Source organism: Excalfactoria chinensis, chromosome 1 (assembly GCF_039878825.1).
Source record: "Excalfactoria chinensis isolate bCotChi1 chromosome 1, bCotChi1.hap2, whole genome shotgun sequence".
NCBI classification, from domain to species: domain Eukaryota; kingdom Metazoa; phylum Chordata; class Aves; order Galliformes; family Phasianidae; genus Excalfactoria; species Excalfactoria chinensis.
In genome coordinates, this window is record NC_092825.1 from 110,198,351 (window position 1) to 110,217,172 (window position 18,822).

Below are 18,822 nucleotides of genomic sequence, written 5' to 3' on the forward strand. Positions count from 1 at the left end.
TAAAAATGGGATCAGTCAGTTTACCTCTGGGTAAATCACAGTGAATAGTTTCAGTTGGATACAAAATGCTGAACTTTATTTTAGAGTCAGTATATTAAAACTCTGAAACATGTTAAACAATACCTTAAACAAAATGCATATGCCAAAGAGTGACAGTTAATTGTATTATGAATTTAATATACTATATTTTATTGTCGTCCTCCATTTTAAATTTAAATATTCATTTAGTGTAATTGTGTACAGACTTTTTTTAAGGACATGTACAGACTGCTTTTAAGGATAGAGGCAATTCCAGTTACATATTTTATCATACTTCTACTCATTGTACTACAGTTTATTAAAATACCATGCTAGAAGATTCCACTGTACATATAAATTATCCAAAGCTTTCAAAGAAATGCTATGGAAATGATAAATGCTAGGTTAGGACAATACTGTTGGATTTAACATACTCGAGGGTAATGTAAAAGTAAAATGAAATCTTCTGATTCCATAGCAATAATGTAAAACATTAACACTGAATGTAATTTAACTACCATTTTAAAGGTTATTTAACAGGTATCTTGGGTGTCTTGAGAATGGATTTATTTAATTTTTGTAAAATCTTAATGAACTAAGGGTTTATAGGACTTTTATGTTTTTAGGACTCACCAACATTTAATGTTTTGTTGCATTTTTTTTTTTTTTTCTATGGGTTCCTTTTCTTAGTAGAATAAAGCTCATCTAACTGTGTCATACCAAACTGAAACAATGGGAAGCAACACCATGGTAACAACATCTACTTCAAATACTTGTATTTCAATATTCTGATTCGATTAATGATGAAGGGGAAACTGACTCACACAAACAAACTTCCTTTACACCAAAAAATGGCATGTCCATGAATTATTCTCAACTAATTTAAAAATAACGAAGCCACAAAAATTACAAACATTTGAAACAAAGTAATCCAATATAAATTATCAAAAAGTCACCAGTTTACTAATAATGACAGAATAAACAGAAATAACCAGAAGTGGCATCATTTTAGCAACAGTATACACAGGAGCACTCTACACTTGTTAAATATTAGGTAACTTTAATGAATTATTTGCTATCATCAGCAAATAAGAAGAATTTATCAATGGGTGCATGCTAAAAACTCTCAGCTTTCACTGGCACTGTATTTTCAGTAGGGAGTCATGACTGCATCATCAGTTCAATGGTGTTGTAGCAACTGTCTAATATTACAAACCTTAGGTATGTTTTCCACACATTAACACTACCAGATAAATGTGGGATCAGGATACACAAGAACAAGGATGGTTAAAATGAACATCTTCATGCTGAATTTTACTTAAATGTGCTATACACAATGCTTTCTACTATATATTAGAATTGTATACCTACTGATAAATTTCTGTATCATCAAAAACAAATAACAAAAACACAAGAGGTTGATCTATCCTACAAGGCAGAGAACAAGTCCTGGGTTATAGTAAGGAAAACACAAATTAAAATGTACTTGTATAAGGAGAGTCAGTAGTACTAGCCATATTCTAAGGGAATTTTTTATTTTTATAAGAAGATGAAGAATATAGCAATAATGAAAAATGCTATAGAAGGTGCATTATTCATGAATTAGCTTTACCAATAAAGCTTTCCTTGTTGCTGTTGTCAGTTAAGGATGGCTTTGAATAACCCACTAAACCCATTTACAATCAATAACTTAAATGAACATTTACAGAGAATGTTTTAATCAAATATTCTGATTGTTATTACTCAAATACACCCAGGTGATTAATTTAGAACCTCGTTTTCAGCCACACAAAAACTATAAAAGAAGATCACTCATTTCTAATTAAAAAAACCAACACCTAACCCACTCTTCAGCCATGAATTTGTTAAGCCTACAGGATTTTATGTATTATAAAAATGCTTGGTTGGTATTTCAAACATGATGCATTCACATTGAACCTATTGTTTGCTTTATATTTTATGTAGTCTTTGCACAGAATAATACTGGTAAATAGAATTTCACTCTGAATATGTTCTAGAGTTGAATTAAATTTATGATGAACAAAAGGAATGAGCATCAGCTCTGATAATTATTAGGATCAGCTCTAGCAAAGAGGGGCTCAGTGCATCCAAAAATGGTTTGTCCCTGTCATTAACTGCAGAAACCCAGCAGAGTCTGTTCTCAAGCTCCAAATGCTTGGAAAACAACACTCTTTGTTCTGAAATACTCTTCACACTTAGCACCAGCTAAAAAAAAAGAAGCAAAAGCTTATTACAACACCTTTTCTGTATCTGAATGTTTTGAAGGAGAAAGCGAAGCAAAGCTGGAAACAATCAATGCAACTATTTTGAGGAGAAAAGAAGTGTGTACATCTGGTTGTTCATTATGAAAATACAGACAACTTTAAGCAGGCTAAAACCTTCAATGTCCCTCTTTTTTTTTTTTTTTTTTTTTTTTTTTTTCTCTCTCTTTAAAAATGTTGTGAATACCACTGCGTATATTATGTAAAGATAAATAATAACCAAAAGTTGTGAGTTGCGAGGCTACATACATACAATTTTTTTTCTTAGTAATTTTTATTTTCATGGTGGAGTTTTCAGGAGTAAAAATAAACATTTATTGTTATTTAAGATTTTATACTATGATAACAAAGAATAATTCTGTCAGAAAGCAAAAAAGGTGAAGGATGTGCAACATATCCCAAACATTAAGAAATCCTGTGAAGCAGACAGATAGCACTCTTTTGCTTAAAAATCTACAGAAGAAAGTCACAAGTAGCAAGTAGGAAAGAATTAACTGGCATTTGAAAGGTTGTTACCGAATTATTTAAACCAAAAGACTAAACTGAAATAATAAAAAAATCAATTCATACTAAATTTAGTGTTATTAGAGTTTGAAGATGCTCTAACCTCTAAATCTAAAACTGTGCTCTTTCCAGAAGGAGATATCTTGAAGAAGAGCAATCAATGAGCAAAGACAGTAAGTGGTATCTCTGAACAGGAACCTAATGATTAGATCTGAATCCTTCTACAAGGTATAAGAACTTCTAACTTCTAACAGAATGGGAAAAAAAAAAAAAAAAAAAAAAAAAAAAAAAAAAAAAAAAAAAAAGAGTTCAGCAATTTATAACCAAAAAAGTTATAGTTGAATTGAATAAGTAAAGCTCATGGGGTCAGTATGCTTTATCATATTAATCCAGAAGAGTATCACTGTGTGATATTGTTGTGAGGAAGCCTACACTCTCTGTTAAACCCAGACCAGATGTCATTTGACCTAAATGAAAATCTATGAAAACTTCTTCCTTGTGAAGGTTTTAGCAGTATAAGTAGCAAAAAACCCTATATTATTAGACATAGAATTTGATGAAAATTAATTACTGCTGTAAATTATTTTTACCTATGTTACTCAGTGAGACTAAATTAATACTGATATCATGCTGTTAAAATGTGATCCTGTCCGTTAATTAAGAATGTCAGGTATGTTTTAATTAAAATTCCACATTTAAAAGAAAATATGGTTATGTTTGCCAGTCTGCAGACATAGATATCTACAAATGTTTGGTACATTGTAGGACTTTTTGAAGTATGTAATTATGTAACCATAATCCAGAACCACCGACTATGCTGGATCTTTGAATTTAGCTACTAGCTAGAATAATCAGTGCATAATTTGTATTTTGGAAACCAGATATTTTCTAAGTCAGATAATAGCATAATAAGAAAACTAATTCAAATCACATAAATGATCATGTATTTTCAATATGAGATTCCAATTTTCGAAAGAATGAAAAGCAAAGAAAAAGGATTTATCCTAAAACAAGCAAACAAACAAAAAAAAAAAAAACACAAACCCAAAACTGAACAACAATAACAAAAAAACAAACCACCACCACCAACATCAACAACATCAAAACACACCTGTAAGATGCATCTATATTCTATGAAGAAATCATATTTTGGAATGGAATTAAAGTATATACTTACTCTTTGTAAGGAACAGGTATGTAACATTTGAAGATACTGTGTGTTATTTACAAATTTTGGTACAACATTGCTGTTATTAGCAAGTTTTTTTTCTTTCTTTAATAAATATTAAAATCCTTTTATTCTGTACACTCCTCAACATATTTCCAGTGCAAATCAAGTTGTTTTCCAGCACAGAGACATAGCATAAGGCAGGCACGTAAGACCTGAATCTCTTCATATAAAGCATTTATAAAAGTCTCATCAAAACATCATTTCTAAATCTGTACTGCAGAATAAAACTGTTCTGTATAATTCAACCCATAATATTATAAAAATGGTATGAAAAACTGTAGTACTGTTTGAGCATTTTACTCCTGTGGAGGTTGTCTTTAAATTTGCCAGGATTTGCACGGATGGAAACTATATAATTCCACATTATGCATTCACTTATTTTCAACACATCAAAATTAGCCAAGTCTCTTTCTGTCTCTATCTAGTTAAAAATAAACCACTGAACTCCTACCTACACCACAAGGGCTGAATTATTCTTTTGAAACTATTACTGCAAATAGCAACACCTTGTTGCAATGTATTTTTCTTTCTCCATTCCCTCAGTCTTAAGTCTGCTTGAAATACTGCTGGGCAGTGGAACACCAATTGCAGATAGAAGGGTCACTTAAGGACTGAGGAAATATGTACTCCTTTAGTCTATACATCATATATTGCAAAAGGTAATTGACAACCTCATTCTGGTGTAAATCAAATTCTTGAGGACTCTATATGGATATGGATGTTTACTGTGAGCTTAATCACTAAACAGTAATTGCCTGTCTGTACTGACCAAATAAATCAATTCCATACAATGGAAAAATTATGAAGAGATCCTGGATATTGAACTTAAATAAACATGATTAATCACCAGAATTCTCTCAAAAAAACATAAACAATATGATTTCCAGACTGATCTAATGGAAGAAAATTGCAAACCATAATTCACTTTAATTTCTGATAAGGTAGAGTAAATGGGATACATCAAAACAGAAAGCAAACTTTTCACCATAAAAACAACTTTTTACCATATAAATAAACGATTGCACAACACAAATGTGGTTACTAATTGTCAGCATGCAAAACAATGTTATCTATTTAAATAGTTAAGAAAAGCCCACAAAATCCTCTAAGATTTGTTTACAGCTTTCTTTTTTTCTTTCTTTCTTTTTTTTTTTTTTTTTTTTTTCTTCAAGCAAGAGCTTATATTTGTAAACATCTTTGTAAACTATGCATATTTATTTCACATTTAGTTTTGCAGGGATATACGTTTTCTGCCTTTTATTAGGGAAGATTCTACAGAACTTCATTAGGCTATATTGATCATGAAGTTTTCCTGTTTTCTAATACCATCCTACAGTTCTAGAGGTTAATTCTCTACCTTATGTAAAAATGCAGATATACTCTTTCTGTGTTTGAAAAACTGAGGTTTGAGAAGTTTTGAACAAGAGTGGCTCATAGAGGTATAATGACTCAAATACACAGAACTCAAATTACAGAATCATAGAATAATTAGGTTTGTTTAATCACAAAATTAAACATTTTTTCTACACATAAGATGTAGTAAGAGCCTGTGATTACCTGTAACTGTTAACTCCGTAGTTCTTCTGACAACAAAGATTCCATATTTTACCTCACAAGTGTAATTTCCAATGTCATCCTCTCTAACTTCCCGAATGACAAGAGTGTCCTTTATAAACCCAATACTTGATCTCCATGTCTTTGACTTGCATTCCTGTTTAAAGATAACATACAAATTCAGAGACTATATTCTTACACTTGAGCCACCGTTGACAATGCTACTCAAACACAGGAAGTCCAGAAAACAGGCAGTTATGAACTTTAGTTACATTAAATATCTCAAAATACAATTCAGTTAAGTAAAATTTTAAAAGACAAAAGACTGTAACATTTTATCAACTGAAATATTCTTTTCATTCTGACAAGAAAAAATAGAAGGATTTTATTTATTTGGTGATTTTGCTTTTATTTTTGATTGGGGGTCTCCTATTTCATTTAGTTATTTGCCATTACATTTAAGTATGTAATCCATTACCATTATATCATGAGTAGCTGGAGGCTGCAAAGAATTTCTCTCTTTATTAAACAAAACAAGAATTTAAAAAACAGAAAAGCAGAAAATGAGAATGAGGAGAAATTAAGATAGATTAGATACCTCTTTCTGTGAACATCTTACAATGCTAGTAAGTTTTATAACTAAAACAAACAAACAAAAATTGGTATTCCAACTTTTACTACCTAAACATTGCCTTTAGTATCCAAATAGTGGCTTTTTTTTTTTTTTTTTTTTTTTTTTTAATACAAGTTTTTAAGCTCCTTGAAGTGATTAACTTATATTCACCACATTAATTTAGATGATAACCAAAATAAGTTCTTGGAATTTTGCTTCCTTTTATCTCTTGGTGTCTGTCTATTTATTTATTTATTTATCTTTAAGCTATGAGAAAAACAAACTGATGTTTTTCATCAGGCGTAATATCTTTGGATGGACTGTCACAAAGTATTTACCTGATTATTTTAGCATAACCATTGGTTATACATTATATATTATGGGCTTTTTTTTTTTAAAGTTAAATTCTTAGATGCTTTTTCAACTTGTTCATAGAAATGCTGTACATGACTTGCGAAAATCAAATGTCTTTTGTGATTTTTTTTAGAAGCCAGTTACAGCTTTAAATTTGATCAATCATCAGGTATGAAAGTCAAGATGAATATAAGCAAATAGTTGGTTATATACCTTGTAGATATGTTGCCAGTTAATTTAGCCAGAATCCTTCTAGATTACAAGTTTTTGTGTATTAGATAATGTAGGCTTGTGCACTATACTTAAATGTGTTTACATTATCAGGTGAATTATTAGACTTTTAAAGCATAATTAGAGTGAATAGCATATATTTGTACTAGAACATTCCACAATACAGAGCCTGCTACACAATATACATAACCTAATTTTCAGATCTACTAAACTCTGCGAGAGCATTAAATTGTTTGCATTATAGCACAAAGGCACTGAGCATTTCCAGCCAATTGCAAGAAATCCAGAACTCAAAATACTGCTCATGGAGGCTCTTGTGAGCCATCCATAGGCAACACCTTTCCTAGGACTTGACCTTAAGTAACAATCTGATAATAAGAACACAATATTGAAATAAAGGTACTGACTACCAAATATGTGGTAATTTCAAGTAGACCTAATAGTAGGCCAAACTTTTTAGAAGTTTCAGTTTTTATACTGCTAAATCAAGTCATTCATTCAGGTAACTATGCACACAGTTATTCAATTCCCATTTTTTCTTAACATATTTTATGCCCGAGTTTCCAGAAATACAGCTTATATGGCTTTACCTTAACACATCAAACCAAACTGGACCTATATCACTTCTATTCTTTACCTCTTTTGTTACCAGATATATGTTAGCAGCTCTCGAGTTTACCAAAGGAAGCAGCTGAGTCCATCTTTATCTAAGAGGGATTAATTCATTCTTTTCTATCTTTGATTCTGAGTGTTCTTTAGAACATCTAAGTAGTGAAAATTTCATATAGTGTTTAGATATGAAAATCATTAGAATATCAACAGTATATTGTTGAAGGCAGAAAACCTTTTGCATTTCTTACCTTGTACCACAGAATCTCAGGCTCCCTAAATGGAAACAAAAAGTCCTCTATTTCAGGGCATGAGATTTCCTTGCTTTTGCTAAGTTCAGCTTTTTCAAAATATTTCATCTTTGAATTGTAGCAGAGTCCAGTGTCATTTTCACCCACTGTCAGCGAAATGGACACTTTCATACAGTAAGTTGAGTTTCTGTAATGCAATAAAAACAGAAATAAAAGTCTGAAATGAAAAAAATTATTGATTTTAGGTCATAATTTTCATCCCAAGCATGAGATAGAAAACCAAACACTGTATTTTCTACATATTCTACAGCTAATGAACTGCTGAACTGTTTACCTTAGCCTGCATTCCCCACATTCAAAGGCCAAAACGTTACTTCTGCATTACCTGAAACTATCATCAGTGTGGGCTCTGTTCTGAAATTTGTTAGCTTCCCTGCTGACATATTAGGCAGCTGGAGAGTAGAGAAAATTGTATTTCACTATGCACTTTAATTAGTTTCAAAGATAAAATTACATGAGAAGCTTTTGTTTTGTTTTGTTTTGTTTTGGTCTTTTTTGTTGTTGTTGTTTGCATTTGGGTTTCCAAGTGGGCACCAAGTGGGTGTGTAAAGTTGAGCACTCTGGGAATACAGTGAGACAATGCAAGATCCTGCTGTTTTGTAAATGCATTTGACCCTTGATCCTCTGAAAGAGAGCCTTGCAAAGAACACTGAGAAATCAGTCTTCTTATTTCCATTCTCAGACTCTATGAGCTGACTGTTGACTTACAACAGTCTTATGTGTATCAGAAATGGCAGGATGTAAAAGATGGTGATTTCTTCTCATCCTCTTTAACTTCTAATATGTCTCAATTTTCATTTATAGGAGAGGTGACAGAAATGCCTAAGAACAGAGAATAAGAAATAAAAATTTCATTAAAAAACCTCTGTCGTCCAATTTTCTAAAAACACAGATGTAAGTAGAAAGATAAAAGTGACGAAGAAATTGTAAAATATTCTTAGAAATGTAAATTCTGGAATGAAATGACTCGTAGATATCCAGCTAATTTATGGACAATCAAGGAAATTAAAGAAATCAAACACAAACTTGCTTCTTTATTATGAAGTTATAATTCATTACTTCATTCATGATTCCATTTGTTTAAACTAAATAATGTTGTTTTAGCATTAAGCAAAGCAAAGAATATATCCACTGAATATGGATCACTTGCTGGTTTTAAGCTGCTTAAGAGCAAGTCACCACTGTCACCACTCTTACCTGTACATGCAATTCAAAACCATTCAGTAAGTCAATGAAAACATTTTCAGTACTACATATTACATTATTCCTCCAGAAAGATTCTCCTTGGAGTATATGTCTGTGGCTACAGAACCTCATTTTAAGTCACCTAAGTTAGGTTTTTTCCAAAATGATCTCTTTTTGTTTTCATGAAAATCCTATCCCTTGGAAATAGTGAGAAAGTTTAAACAACCCATCAATCTCTTAGTTGAGAAAGGAGTACACTGTTGGATGACTGTGAGTAATACATACGAAGGTAATGATTATCTGATTTCGCATTTAAATACTTTCATAAATATCATCATGAATAAATATTAACTTATGATTTTAAAATTCCTAGAAGGATCTTGTATACAAACAATCAGGCTTTTAAGTGTATTTCCATTTCCCTAAAGAATCAAGTAAGAAAGTAAGTAAGTGAATAAATAAATAAATATTATTAGTCTTCTTCGCTACTCAGAGGAAAATGGCATAATATTCTAATTTCTTCTGTCCACGGAAAACACTTTTCTGCAATAGTGGCACTGCGAAATGCCAGAGTCAGAAATCTTTCTCAGGAACATTCAAGATTTCATTGCAACAGTATGCCCTTTACCACATGTTATTTAGGATTCTAGTTCTATAAAAAAAGAATATCTCTGACAGTTTAAAATTGTTTGAAGATGATCTCCCAAATCCCTGCTGTCAGCATAGAATCATGGAATCATATAATCACCCAGGTTGGAAAAGACCTTAAAGATAATCAAGTCCAAACACAACCTAACTGTACTACCCTAACTAACAAGCCTCCATTAAATCATGTCCCTGTGCAAAACATCCAAATGGTTTTTAAACACATCCAGGGATGGTGACTCAACCAACTCCCTGGCAAGCCTATTCCTGTGCTTAATGACCCTTTCTGTAAAGAAGTGTTTCCTGATGTCCAACCTAAACTCACTCTGGCACAACCTGAGGCCATTTCCCCTCATCTTGTCACCTGCCACCAGTGAGAAGAGACCAACTCTGCTCTGGCTGTAAGCACCTTTCAGATATTGGAAGAGGGCAATAAAGTCTCCCCTCAGCCTCTTCTTTCCCAGACTAAACAGCCCCAGTTCCTTCAGTCTCTCCTTGATGGGCATATTCTCCAAGCCCTTCACAAACCTTGTTGTTCTTCTTTGGACCTGCTCCAGCACATGAGTGTCCTTCCTTTACTGAGGTGCCCAAAACTGAACACAGTACTCAAGGTGAGGCCTCACCAATGCCAAGTACAGGGGCAGGGTGACTTCCCAAGTCCTGCTCACCACACCCTTCCTGATAGAAGCCAGGATGCCGTTGGCCTTTTTGGCCACCTCAAACACTGCTGGCACATATTCAGCCCGCTGTCCATCAGCATACCAAGGTCCCTTTCCATCAGGCAGCTTTCCAGCCACACCTCCCCAAGCCTGCCAGGTTGTCTGGGGTTGTTGTGACCAAAATGCAGGACCTCAACAGGCTACAGAAGAAAGTTCACAGGAGCCTCATGAAGATACCAAGGTGAAGTGCAAATTTCTATACTGAGGGAGAAACAACTCCACACATTCTGAGAGTGACTGCACACTGGCATAACTACCCAGAGGGGTTGTGGAGTCCCTCTCCTTGGAGAATTTTGAAAGCCATCTGAACATGGTCTTGAGCAAGTATCTCTAGATGGCCCCGCTTAAGTGGTGAGGCTGAACAAGATGATCACCAGATGTCTCTTCCTACATCAACCATTCTTTGATTTCATGATCTTGTGAGGATGGTTTTATTTAATAACTTAATAAAGTGTGTGTTTGTGTTCTGAGTCATATATCTGTCTCCTGTACACCAAAGCACAGAGTTTAACTTTAAGGTAATTATGTACTAACCTGTCAGGTGTATATGGTACTAAAGTAATCTGGATGGATACTTTGTAGTTAAGTTCCCTAGCAAAATTTTCTCTCAAGGGCCCAAAGTATCACCCAAGGAACCTAACACTCTGGATGTTCCTAGGTGGCACAGTTTTTTACTGAGGCTCTAAATGTTAACTACACTGTCAGTCTGGCCTCTCCAGAACTATCAGAAACCAAAACTACTGGGATGAAACAAAGCCAGAGTAACACAGCAATACGAGCAATGAAAATAAAGTTAATAGGTTCACATAACAGAAAAAGGAAGAACACTGAAACAGTCCCTAGGTGGGAATTAAAAGGAGAAAGATAAGGTGAGTTTGCTGATTACATCTGGAGCATAATGGATGCAGTGGATGTGAAGCCTCTCAGCTCTCAGAAACTGCTGCACACAGCAGATCCCTCTGGCAAGCATGCATACTGAAGAGGGTCAAAATGTTAGTGTGTTAGAGTTCATGAAATTTTCCTTATGTCTCTTGCTGGAAGCACTATATTTAACAAACAAATAAAAAAATACTGTATCATGTGTTTAAGAAAATTTTACAAACCACTGGAAGCATTTTTACATTCCCTCTTAAGAGCAAATGCAACAAACTGTTTTCTTCCTTTCATTCTCCAGTGTGGTCCAATTTATGCACCTTTTGCACTACTCAGCTACATTTCAAAACTTCTTCCTAACAGCTACTTCAGGCAATAAAATTCAGGCAATAAAAATCTCAGAAGTTATGAATACACTGTGGAAGGCATACCAGAACTGTATATATTTCCTTGCCCTTGTCCACAAGAGAAACTTCTTTATTAGGGAGTACACCTGCTTTACTGGTGTATAAAACATATTTCATAAAATATGATTGAGAATTCTCCATAGTTTGACATGGATTTATAAAGCCCTCTTTTCATTAAAACACAAAGGTCTGGTTGTTTTGATAAAATATATTAATTCCAGATATGTGTATTAATGTACTTAGTCCAATGTGGTATCAGTTAATCCAATAGAGAAATGTAACTACACAACATGAAAATACAATGAATTTTTACATTAGGAAAGAAAAACAAGACGATGCATGTATTTTAATTAACAGAATCACAGAATCATAGAGATTGGAAGGGACCTCTAGAAATCAAGTTCAAGCCCTGCTAAAGCAGGTTCCCTACAATGTGTTACATAGGTAAGCATCCAGACGGGTCTTGAATATTTCCGTAAAAGGACAGTCTATGACCTCTCCGGGTAGCCTGTTCCAGTGCTGTCACTCACCATTAAGTTCATTCTTCTGTTTCTATGGAACTCCCTGTGTTTCAGTTTCTGCCTGTGGCCATTTGCTCTATTCCTGCATGACAATAAAGAGTCCGCTCTCTTTGACTTGACTCCTGAACTTCAGATATTCACGGACAGTGGTGAGATTCCCTTCTCAGCCTTCACTTCTTCAGTCAGAACAGTCTCAGGTCTCTCAGTCTTTCCTCATATGGGAGATGTTCCAGGCCCCACCCCATCTTTGTGGCTCTGCATTGTGCCCAATTCTTACTGTTGTATTCAATCTTGTAAATAACTTTGTTGTAATATGTTATAATACAGCATATCAAATTAAAAGCCAGTATAACTGCCATTGTAGAAAGTGACTAAAGAAAACTTGGAGGTGACAGAAGTGCTAAAAGCATCACAGATATAACAAGCTTGAATATTTTATTCCTACTAATATATGAGAGACTCAACCAGGTGGCTAGGAATAGAAGAAAGAGCAATTAATCTAAATGGACCTTATTTCTTTATTGTTACAGACGGATAATGAAGACAGCCATCACAGAATACTAGCAGTTGCTAACATCACTAAAAGGCTTTGTTCCAACAATTACCACTGACTAGTGATAGCTGTACCATGTTACCAAATGTGGCTATACTTAATGCAGTAACAGCTCTATTTCATCTGAATTAAGCTTAAATGCTAGACTGTTACTAATAATTTTTCCACACACATATAAATGTATACTAACTCTAATTCTGTTTTATGTGATACATTCCTGTAGGACCATTACATTTCAAGGAGCCTAAAGCAACAGTGTGGACTATGTACTGATTTATAAATTTCTTTTGTAGCAGTCAAGTGCCTCTGGGATAGGAAAAGTCAGTTAATATTGAGAAAGAAATGTTTTTCCATCGTGTCTAATCTCAGATATTGTCTGTTCTCAATCAGTCTACTTGCTGATCACATGACACATTCAGAATTGTTTTTTGTTTTGTTTTTTTTTGTTTGTTTGTTTGTTTCTGAACAACGTAATGAGAAGAGTTGATGACCTAGTCACAAACAGTCAGGAGAAGTGCAAAAATCACTTGTACCTGTTCCCACATATAAGTTAAGCTTTTCATTTACCTATTTCATCCAACAGATTTTCAATCACAGAAAAATTCAGATCTTAAACATAATACTGCAATAGGAAGCAAGATGGGCTGAGATTTTTCTTTAAGACAGCAAATCAATTTAAATCCAATTTCTCTGAACAAAATTAAATTAGTGGGTACCTTTTCAGAGAGAGGGAAAAAAAAAAAAAAAAAAAAAAAAAAAAAAAAAAAAGAGGAACAGGAGACACAAGGGGAGAAACAGATAAGAGAACACACAGAATAATAGCTTCTCTAAATTTAAATTCTTAAAATATAGACATTGCATTTGAATGAGCTGCCTAAAAGATTAGGTACTTATGGCCTGATTTCTTTATAAAAGAAATCTCTTAATACATTTAGATGAATTACTCTTATGAAACTGCTCTTCTTTTCTACACTGGTTATAAATACAAACAGGTAATTAGCAATCCCACCTTCAGCCTCACTAGTCAGAGCTCTGCTGTGAATCCATACAGCTTGGTGTTCCTCAGGGAAGGATCCCTCATCATTTCTTTTCCTCACAGAAATGGGAAAACTGAGACTCTAACAGTTCATTGTCCACTGGTGCATTACCATGCATTCCCTTCACTAGGAGGCCAATGCAGGTGAGTATAACTTATACTGTAAACATATAGTTGTTGCCACTAGAAAAAAAGTGTTCTATGGAAAGTTATCTTCACTCCCCTGAATTTTAAGCCAGCTCCTATTTTGTTTTGTTGCGTACAGTATAGCCACAATTTGCTTTCTATGTGAAGAATCATCTTCCATCTGAAGTGTGTAGGATGACACTATCTTCATCTATTAAAAAATGGCAGCATTTGAAGTAGCAGTTGAGAGGGAAAATAGACTTCTCTTGATCTTTCCACTGATGATCCTGAGCTAAAACATCTTTCTGCAGTTACAAGTAAGGTGTAATAGTATCATAGGGCATTAAGAAAACTCATCAAATGCAGCAACTAATTCTTTTCATATGAAACAACAGGCTACATTTTTTTGCATTTATAGAATTGTAGAATCATAAGAAGGTTTGGGTTGTGATCTTAAAGATCACTCGTTCCAAACCCCCTGCCGTGGGCAGGGCTGCCCCCTACTAGGTCAGGCTGCCCAGGGCCACATCCAACCTGGCTGTGAGTGGCTTCAGGGATGGGGCACCACAGCTCCTCTGGGCAGCCTGTACCACTGACTGCACTATCTTCTAAGAAAATAATTGCCCCTTAGTATCTACATCTCCTCTTTTAGCTTAAAATCATTGCTCTTTGTCATATCACTATCTGCCTGTGTAAAAAGTTGGTTTCCCTCCTTTTCGTAAGCTCCCTAAAAGGAGTACTGAAAGGCCACAGTGAGGTGACCCCAAAGCCTTCTCTTCTCCAAACTGAACAAGCCTGCTCCCTCAATCTATCTCCATGGGAGAGGAGGTCCAGCCCTCTGGTATCCTCTAGATTAGCTCCAACAGTTCCAAATCCTTCCTATACTGGGGGCCATAGGCCTGGATGCAGAATGCCAACTGGGGCCTCACAAGGGCAGAACAGAAGCAGACAGTCCTCTCCCTCTCACTGCTACCACCCCTACTTCAATGCAGCCAGTATGTTGGCTGGAAGAACACACTGCTGGCTCATGTTCAGCTTTTTGTCCATTAGGATGTCCAAGTCCATCACAGCAGAGCTGCTTGAAATGAGTTCATCTCCTAGTTTGTACTCATATCTAGGATTGCACTGACAATCCTGTGCATTCCTTTTACTTCTTCATTTGTAGGCAATATTGCAAGTACATGGCCTGTTATGACACTGGATTATTGAAGAGTTTATTAACTAAAATGATTTATCAGGAAGTTGTTGCAGAACAGACGTTTTCCTTCAACCTACACCATGACAGCAAATTCATTTTTTTGCCCTTTCAGTATTTTTAGAAAAATATCAAGCTCTGCATTAATAGAAATTCGTTATGTATACCGAGTTTAGAACAGAATTATCCTATTTACCCAGGCACAGAAGCTGAAGAAAACAAACAGGATCAACAACAACAAGAAAACACTATCTCTTTATGTTTCTTCTCATCTTACAAGATGTGTTGGGAATGTTACCTTATTTCCCAACTCTTCAAGAAATTTGCATTTAAAAAGAAGGTCTCGTTTGATTTTTCTTTGCAGTATTTTAAATTACCTTATGTAAACTTGGACACTTGTAACAATACCCACTTTCAATGGCTGATTCTGTTTAAAGGGGAAACCTCCTGCCTTTAGATAAAAGTGGGATTGTTTGAGGATGTGCTTTAAGCCTTTGACCACATAGTAAGAGAGGAAGGCCAAGGTATCATACTGCAGCCAGAACTGCTATCACGCAGTGAGGTCCTCTCCACAGTGGAGTCTGATACCTTCAGCAGTCTGTGGCTTTCAAACAGTTTTTCAGGATAGCACTTCAAACTTTCTACACAAATTTAAAGTTAACCTTTTTCTGTTATTGCTGCTGTTTTTTGACCCAAGATCAGGAATGGTTGGCTGTCATTCTGTTAGCTGAAATCACGAATTGCATTTTTCACAAATCTTCCAGAGCCAACACTGCTGTAAATGCTGGTTTAGTAGTGAGGGAGCAGAGAAAGAGAGAGGAAAAGTGAAGGGAGACAGACAGCTGCCAGCTGAAATTTTCCACTGCACCTTAGGAATTATCTCCAGCTTCCACACCCCTGAGGGCCAACCCAGTTTGAAAACTGCTTTCGACCTCAATTGAATTACATAAGCACTGATTTCTTCACTCAAGGGTCACCTAATTATATGCTTGATATTATGAAATCAGCCAATTCACAGAAGCCTCCAGGACTATTTGAATAACAATGCTCTGCAAGAGACTTGTTTTAATATGTTCAAATTAGCCAGATCAGGAATTATTGATCTTTCTCAGTGTCTTCTATCCCTGAAAGTGTGAAGTTTCACATTCTAACTTCTAACATTTTTGGTACTTGCTGCCATCCCAAGTTCTCTTCTCCATTAAAATGTGGAAGTACAAAGTTGGTGTTGATTAATGTTTTCCTTATGTAAGAGAGAGCTACTGACTGATGTAAAAGACCATTTATTGATGCTCTTGATAACAAAAATGAAAGAGAAATCATTCTCTAGGAAGGGAATTTAATGTTTTCATCCTTGTAATACCTTAAAAGATTATTTTGTGAGTAAGCTAGGAAATATATATATATATATATGCATATATATATATATCTATATATATATATGCACCTTTTTATTACTGATTTTTCTGTATTATCTGTCTGTTTTAAAATCTAAGTGAAACTTATCCTTTTCAATCTGGAAACAATTTGACATTGATTTCCACACTAAATTAATAAAACCTTATTTTCTTAATAAAATGTGCTTGAATGAAATTATGACAATAACCTTAACTAGAAACTTATACTGACAATTATACTGAAGGACAATTGTATAAAATTAACCAATCTCCCCATTAAAAAAAATTCTAATGCTAAAGTATAATTACAGATATATTTCCTCAAAATTTCAGATAAAAGATGTCATATTCCTACAACTTAAGAATAGTAAAGTAGGTACGCATGTACTGTAAGAGTTTGTGTATATACAGACATATGTATATACACATCAGTAATATAGGAATAGTTAAGATTCCAGCTACTGTAAAGCTAACCAGAGAGAGAGTATGAATGTAACATAAGAAAGATGTCATATACAGTTATATAAAGCATTTTATATAATACTAAACCTATGTGTCACAGGTACTGTGAGGAAAGCCACATTATAACAAAAGGTTTCTATGAACATGTGTGGTATGTGAACTCCTTCAGGGAACAACACAATATTGGATTACACATTGGATCTGGTTAAAAAGCCAGGGGTCAATAAAAAATACATTATAATTCATAGACTATATATGGTGAATATAATATGGATCACTACTAGTCTGAATTTAATAGTATGCAGAATACTTTAATGTTGCTCATAAATGTAGTGCTAAGTTAGCTACTCATTTTATTTCAGATTTCCTAGGATCATTAGTGAAGAAATTTGGGCCAGTAAGTCCGAAAGTGCTAAAATGGAGAAGTGTCAGAATGACATCGAATGTTTTCTCTGTAGTAAATCAGTAAATTTTCCAAGAGGAAGGAGAATTATTAAGATATGTATGAGTAACATTTTAGGTTTCTATCAATTACAGTAAAGTAATATCTTAGCATGAAACCCCTATAGGTAGACTGCTGTCTCATAATAAAGTCTTCTGTTGGTATCTATATGATCATGAAGGAGAGTATAGTTAAAACCTTACTTAGAACCATATGCCAGAATAGCAGAAATGTAGTACTGTGACTTCCTTAGGAACTGATGCATTCAAAGAGTTTTATTTTTCCTCCCACATAATTCATTTATAGAAACACAGAAACACAGAATTACTGAATAGTTGAGGCTGAGAGAAACCTCTGGAGGTCATCTAGTCCAAATACACTGCTCAGGCTGGAATGTCTAAAGCCATTTTCCCAGGACCATGTCCAGGTGTCTTTGGAAGATCTCCAAGTGAAAAGTGATTCCACAACCACTCTGGGTAACTGCCAGTGCTGTCAATCACAGCATAAGAATTGTTTCTTGTTCAGATGGAACAGCCTGTGTTCCAGTTTGTACATACTGCCTCTTGTCCTAACACTGGATACCACTGAAAAGAGCCTGGCTCCATCCTCTTTTTACTCTTTCTTAAGGTATTAACATAAACTGAATGAGCTTTCTATAAGATGAACAGCACTAGCTCTATCAGCCTCTCATTATAAAGTAAGTAAGTGCTCCAGTCCCTTGGTTGTCTTTATGACCCTTCACTGGATTCTCTCCAGTATGACCATGTCTCTTGTACAGGGGACCCCAGAAATGGAAACAGTCTAGGTGCAGCCTCACCAGTGCTGAGGAGATGGGAAGGATTAATTCCTTGACCTGCTGGCCATGCTTTCATTCCTAGCTGTTGGATTATTTCTTGTTTTGTTTTGTTCAATTTATTATTTTTTGTTTTTTTATTTTTTTCCGATGCATGAGATAGGCCGGGAACTGCTGGAGTAAAATACCTTCTACATAAAAAAAAATAAAAATAATAATAAGTAAAATAAAACAAAATAAAACAGTTTGTAGGAGAATGAACAGATATAAAATGGAAAAAAAAAAAAATAAAATAAAATGAAAGAATGCACAGCCACTGAAGCCAAGGGCTCTTAAAATGCTGGCTACCATTTTGGTGTTTGAACTAGCAGCTGTAACTACACAATGTTCTGCTGTCAGGAACAATCGAGTGTTACTATATGCTGATGACTCAGAAGGTCATCAAATTCTGGGACATTTTTATCAGCAAATCATTCTTTTTGCAAATGTAATGCACCTTCTTTTATACTCCTAAAACTGAAAGCGTTATTGGAAATAAGGAAGAAGCTGAATGGCTTCTCCCTTGTTCCCTCTCTTTGCTTGATAAAAACAAGGACAGCTGCGTACTTTTACTGCCCACAAAAGCCATGTTTCCACCTTCACTGGCAGGCCCCAATCAGAATTTGTGAAGTCAGCGCAACTTCAAGTTTCAGATTTATCAAACTACATTCTTTCATTTCATTTAGAATCATAGAATCACAAGGTTGGAAAGGACCTATAAGATC

The 18,822-nt window shown here is 34.6% G+C and overlaps 1 protein-coding gene across 2 annotated transcripts in view; it reads right to left on the reverse strand.

The window, feature by feature from the left end:
• The window catches only part of IL1RAPL1 (interleukin 1 receptor accessory protein like 1), a 659,497-nt gene that overhangs the window by 247,625 nt on the left and 393,050 nt on the right, over positions 1 to 18,822 (reverse strand). For both annotated transcript variants that reach the window (XM_072357399.1, XM_072357408.1), the window contains exons 4-5: positions 7,648 to 7,834; positions 5,593 to 5,746 (exon numbers count right to left, since the gene is read on the reverse strand). In XM_072357399.1, coding sequence (XP_072213500.1) covers positions 5,593 to 5,746; positions 7,648 to 7,834 — 341 coding nt within the window. The remainder of the gene's footprint in view (positions 1 to 5,592; positions 5,747 to 7,647; positions 7,835 to 18,822) is intronic.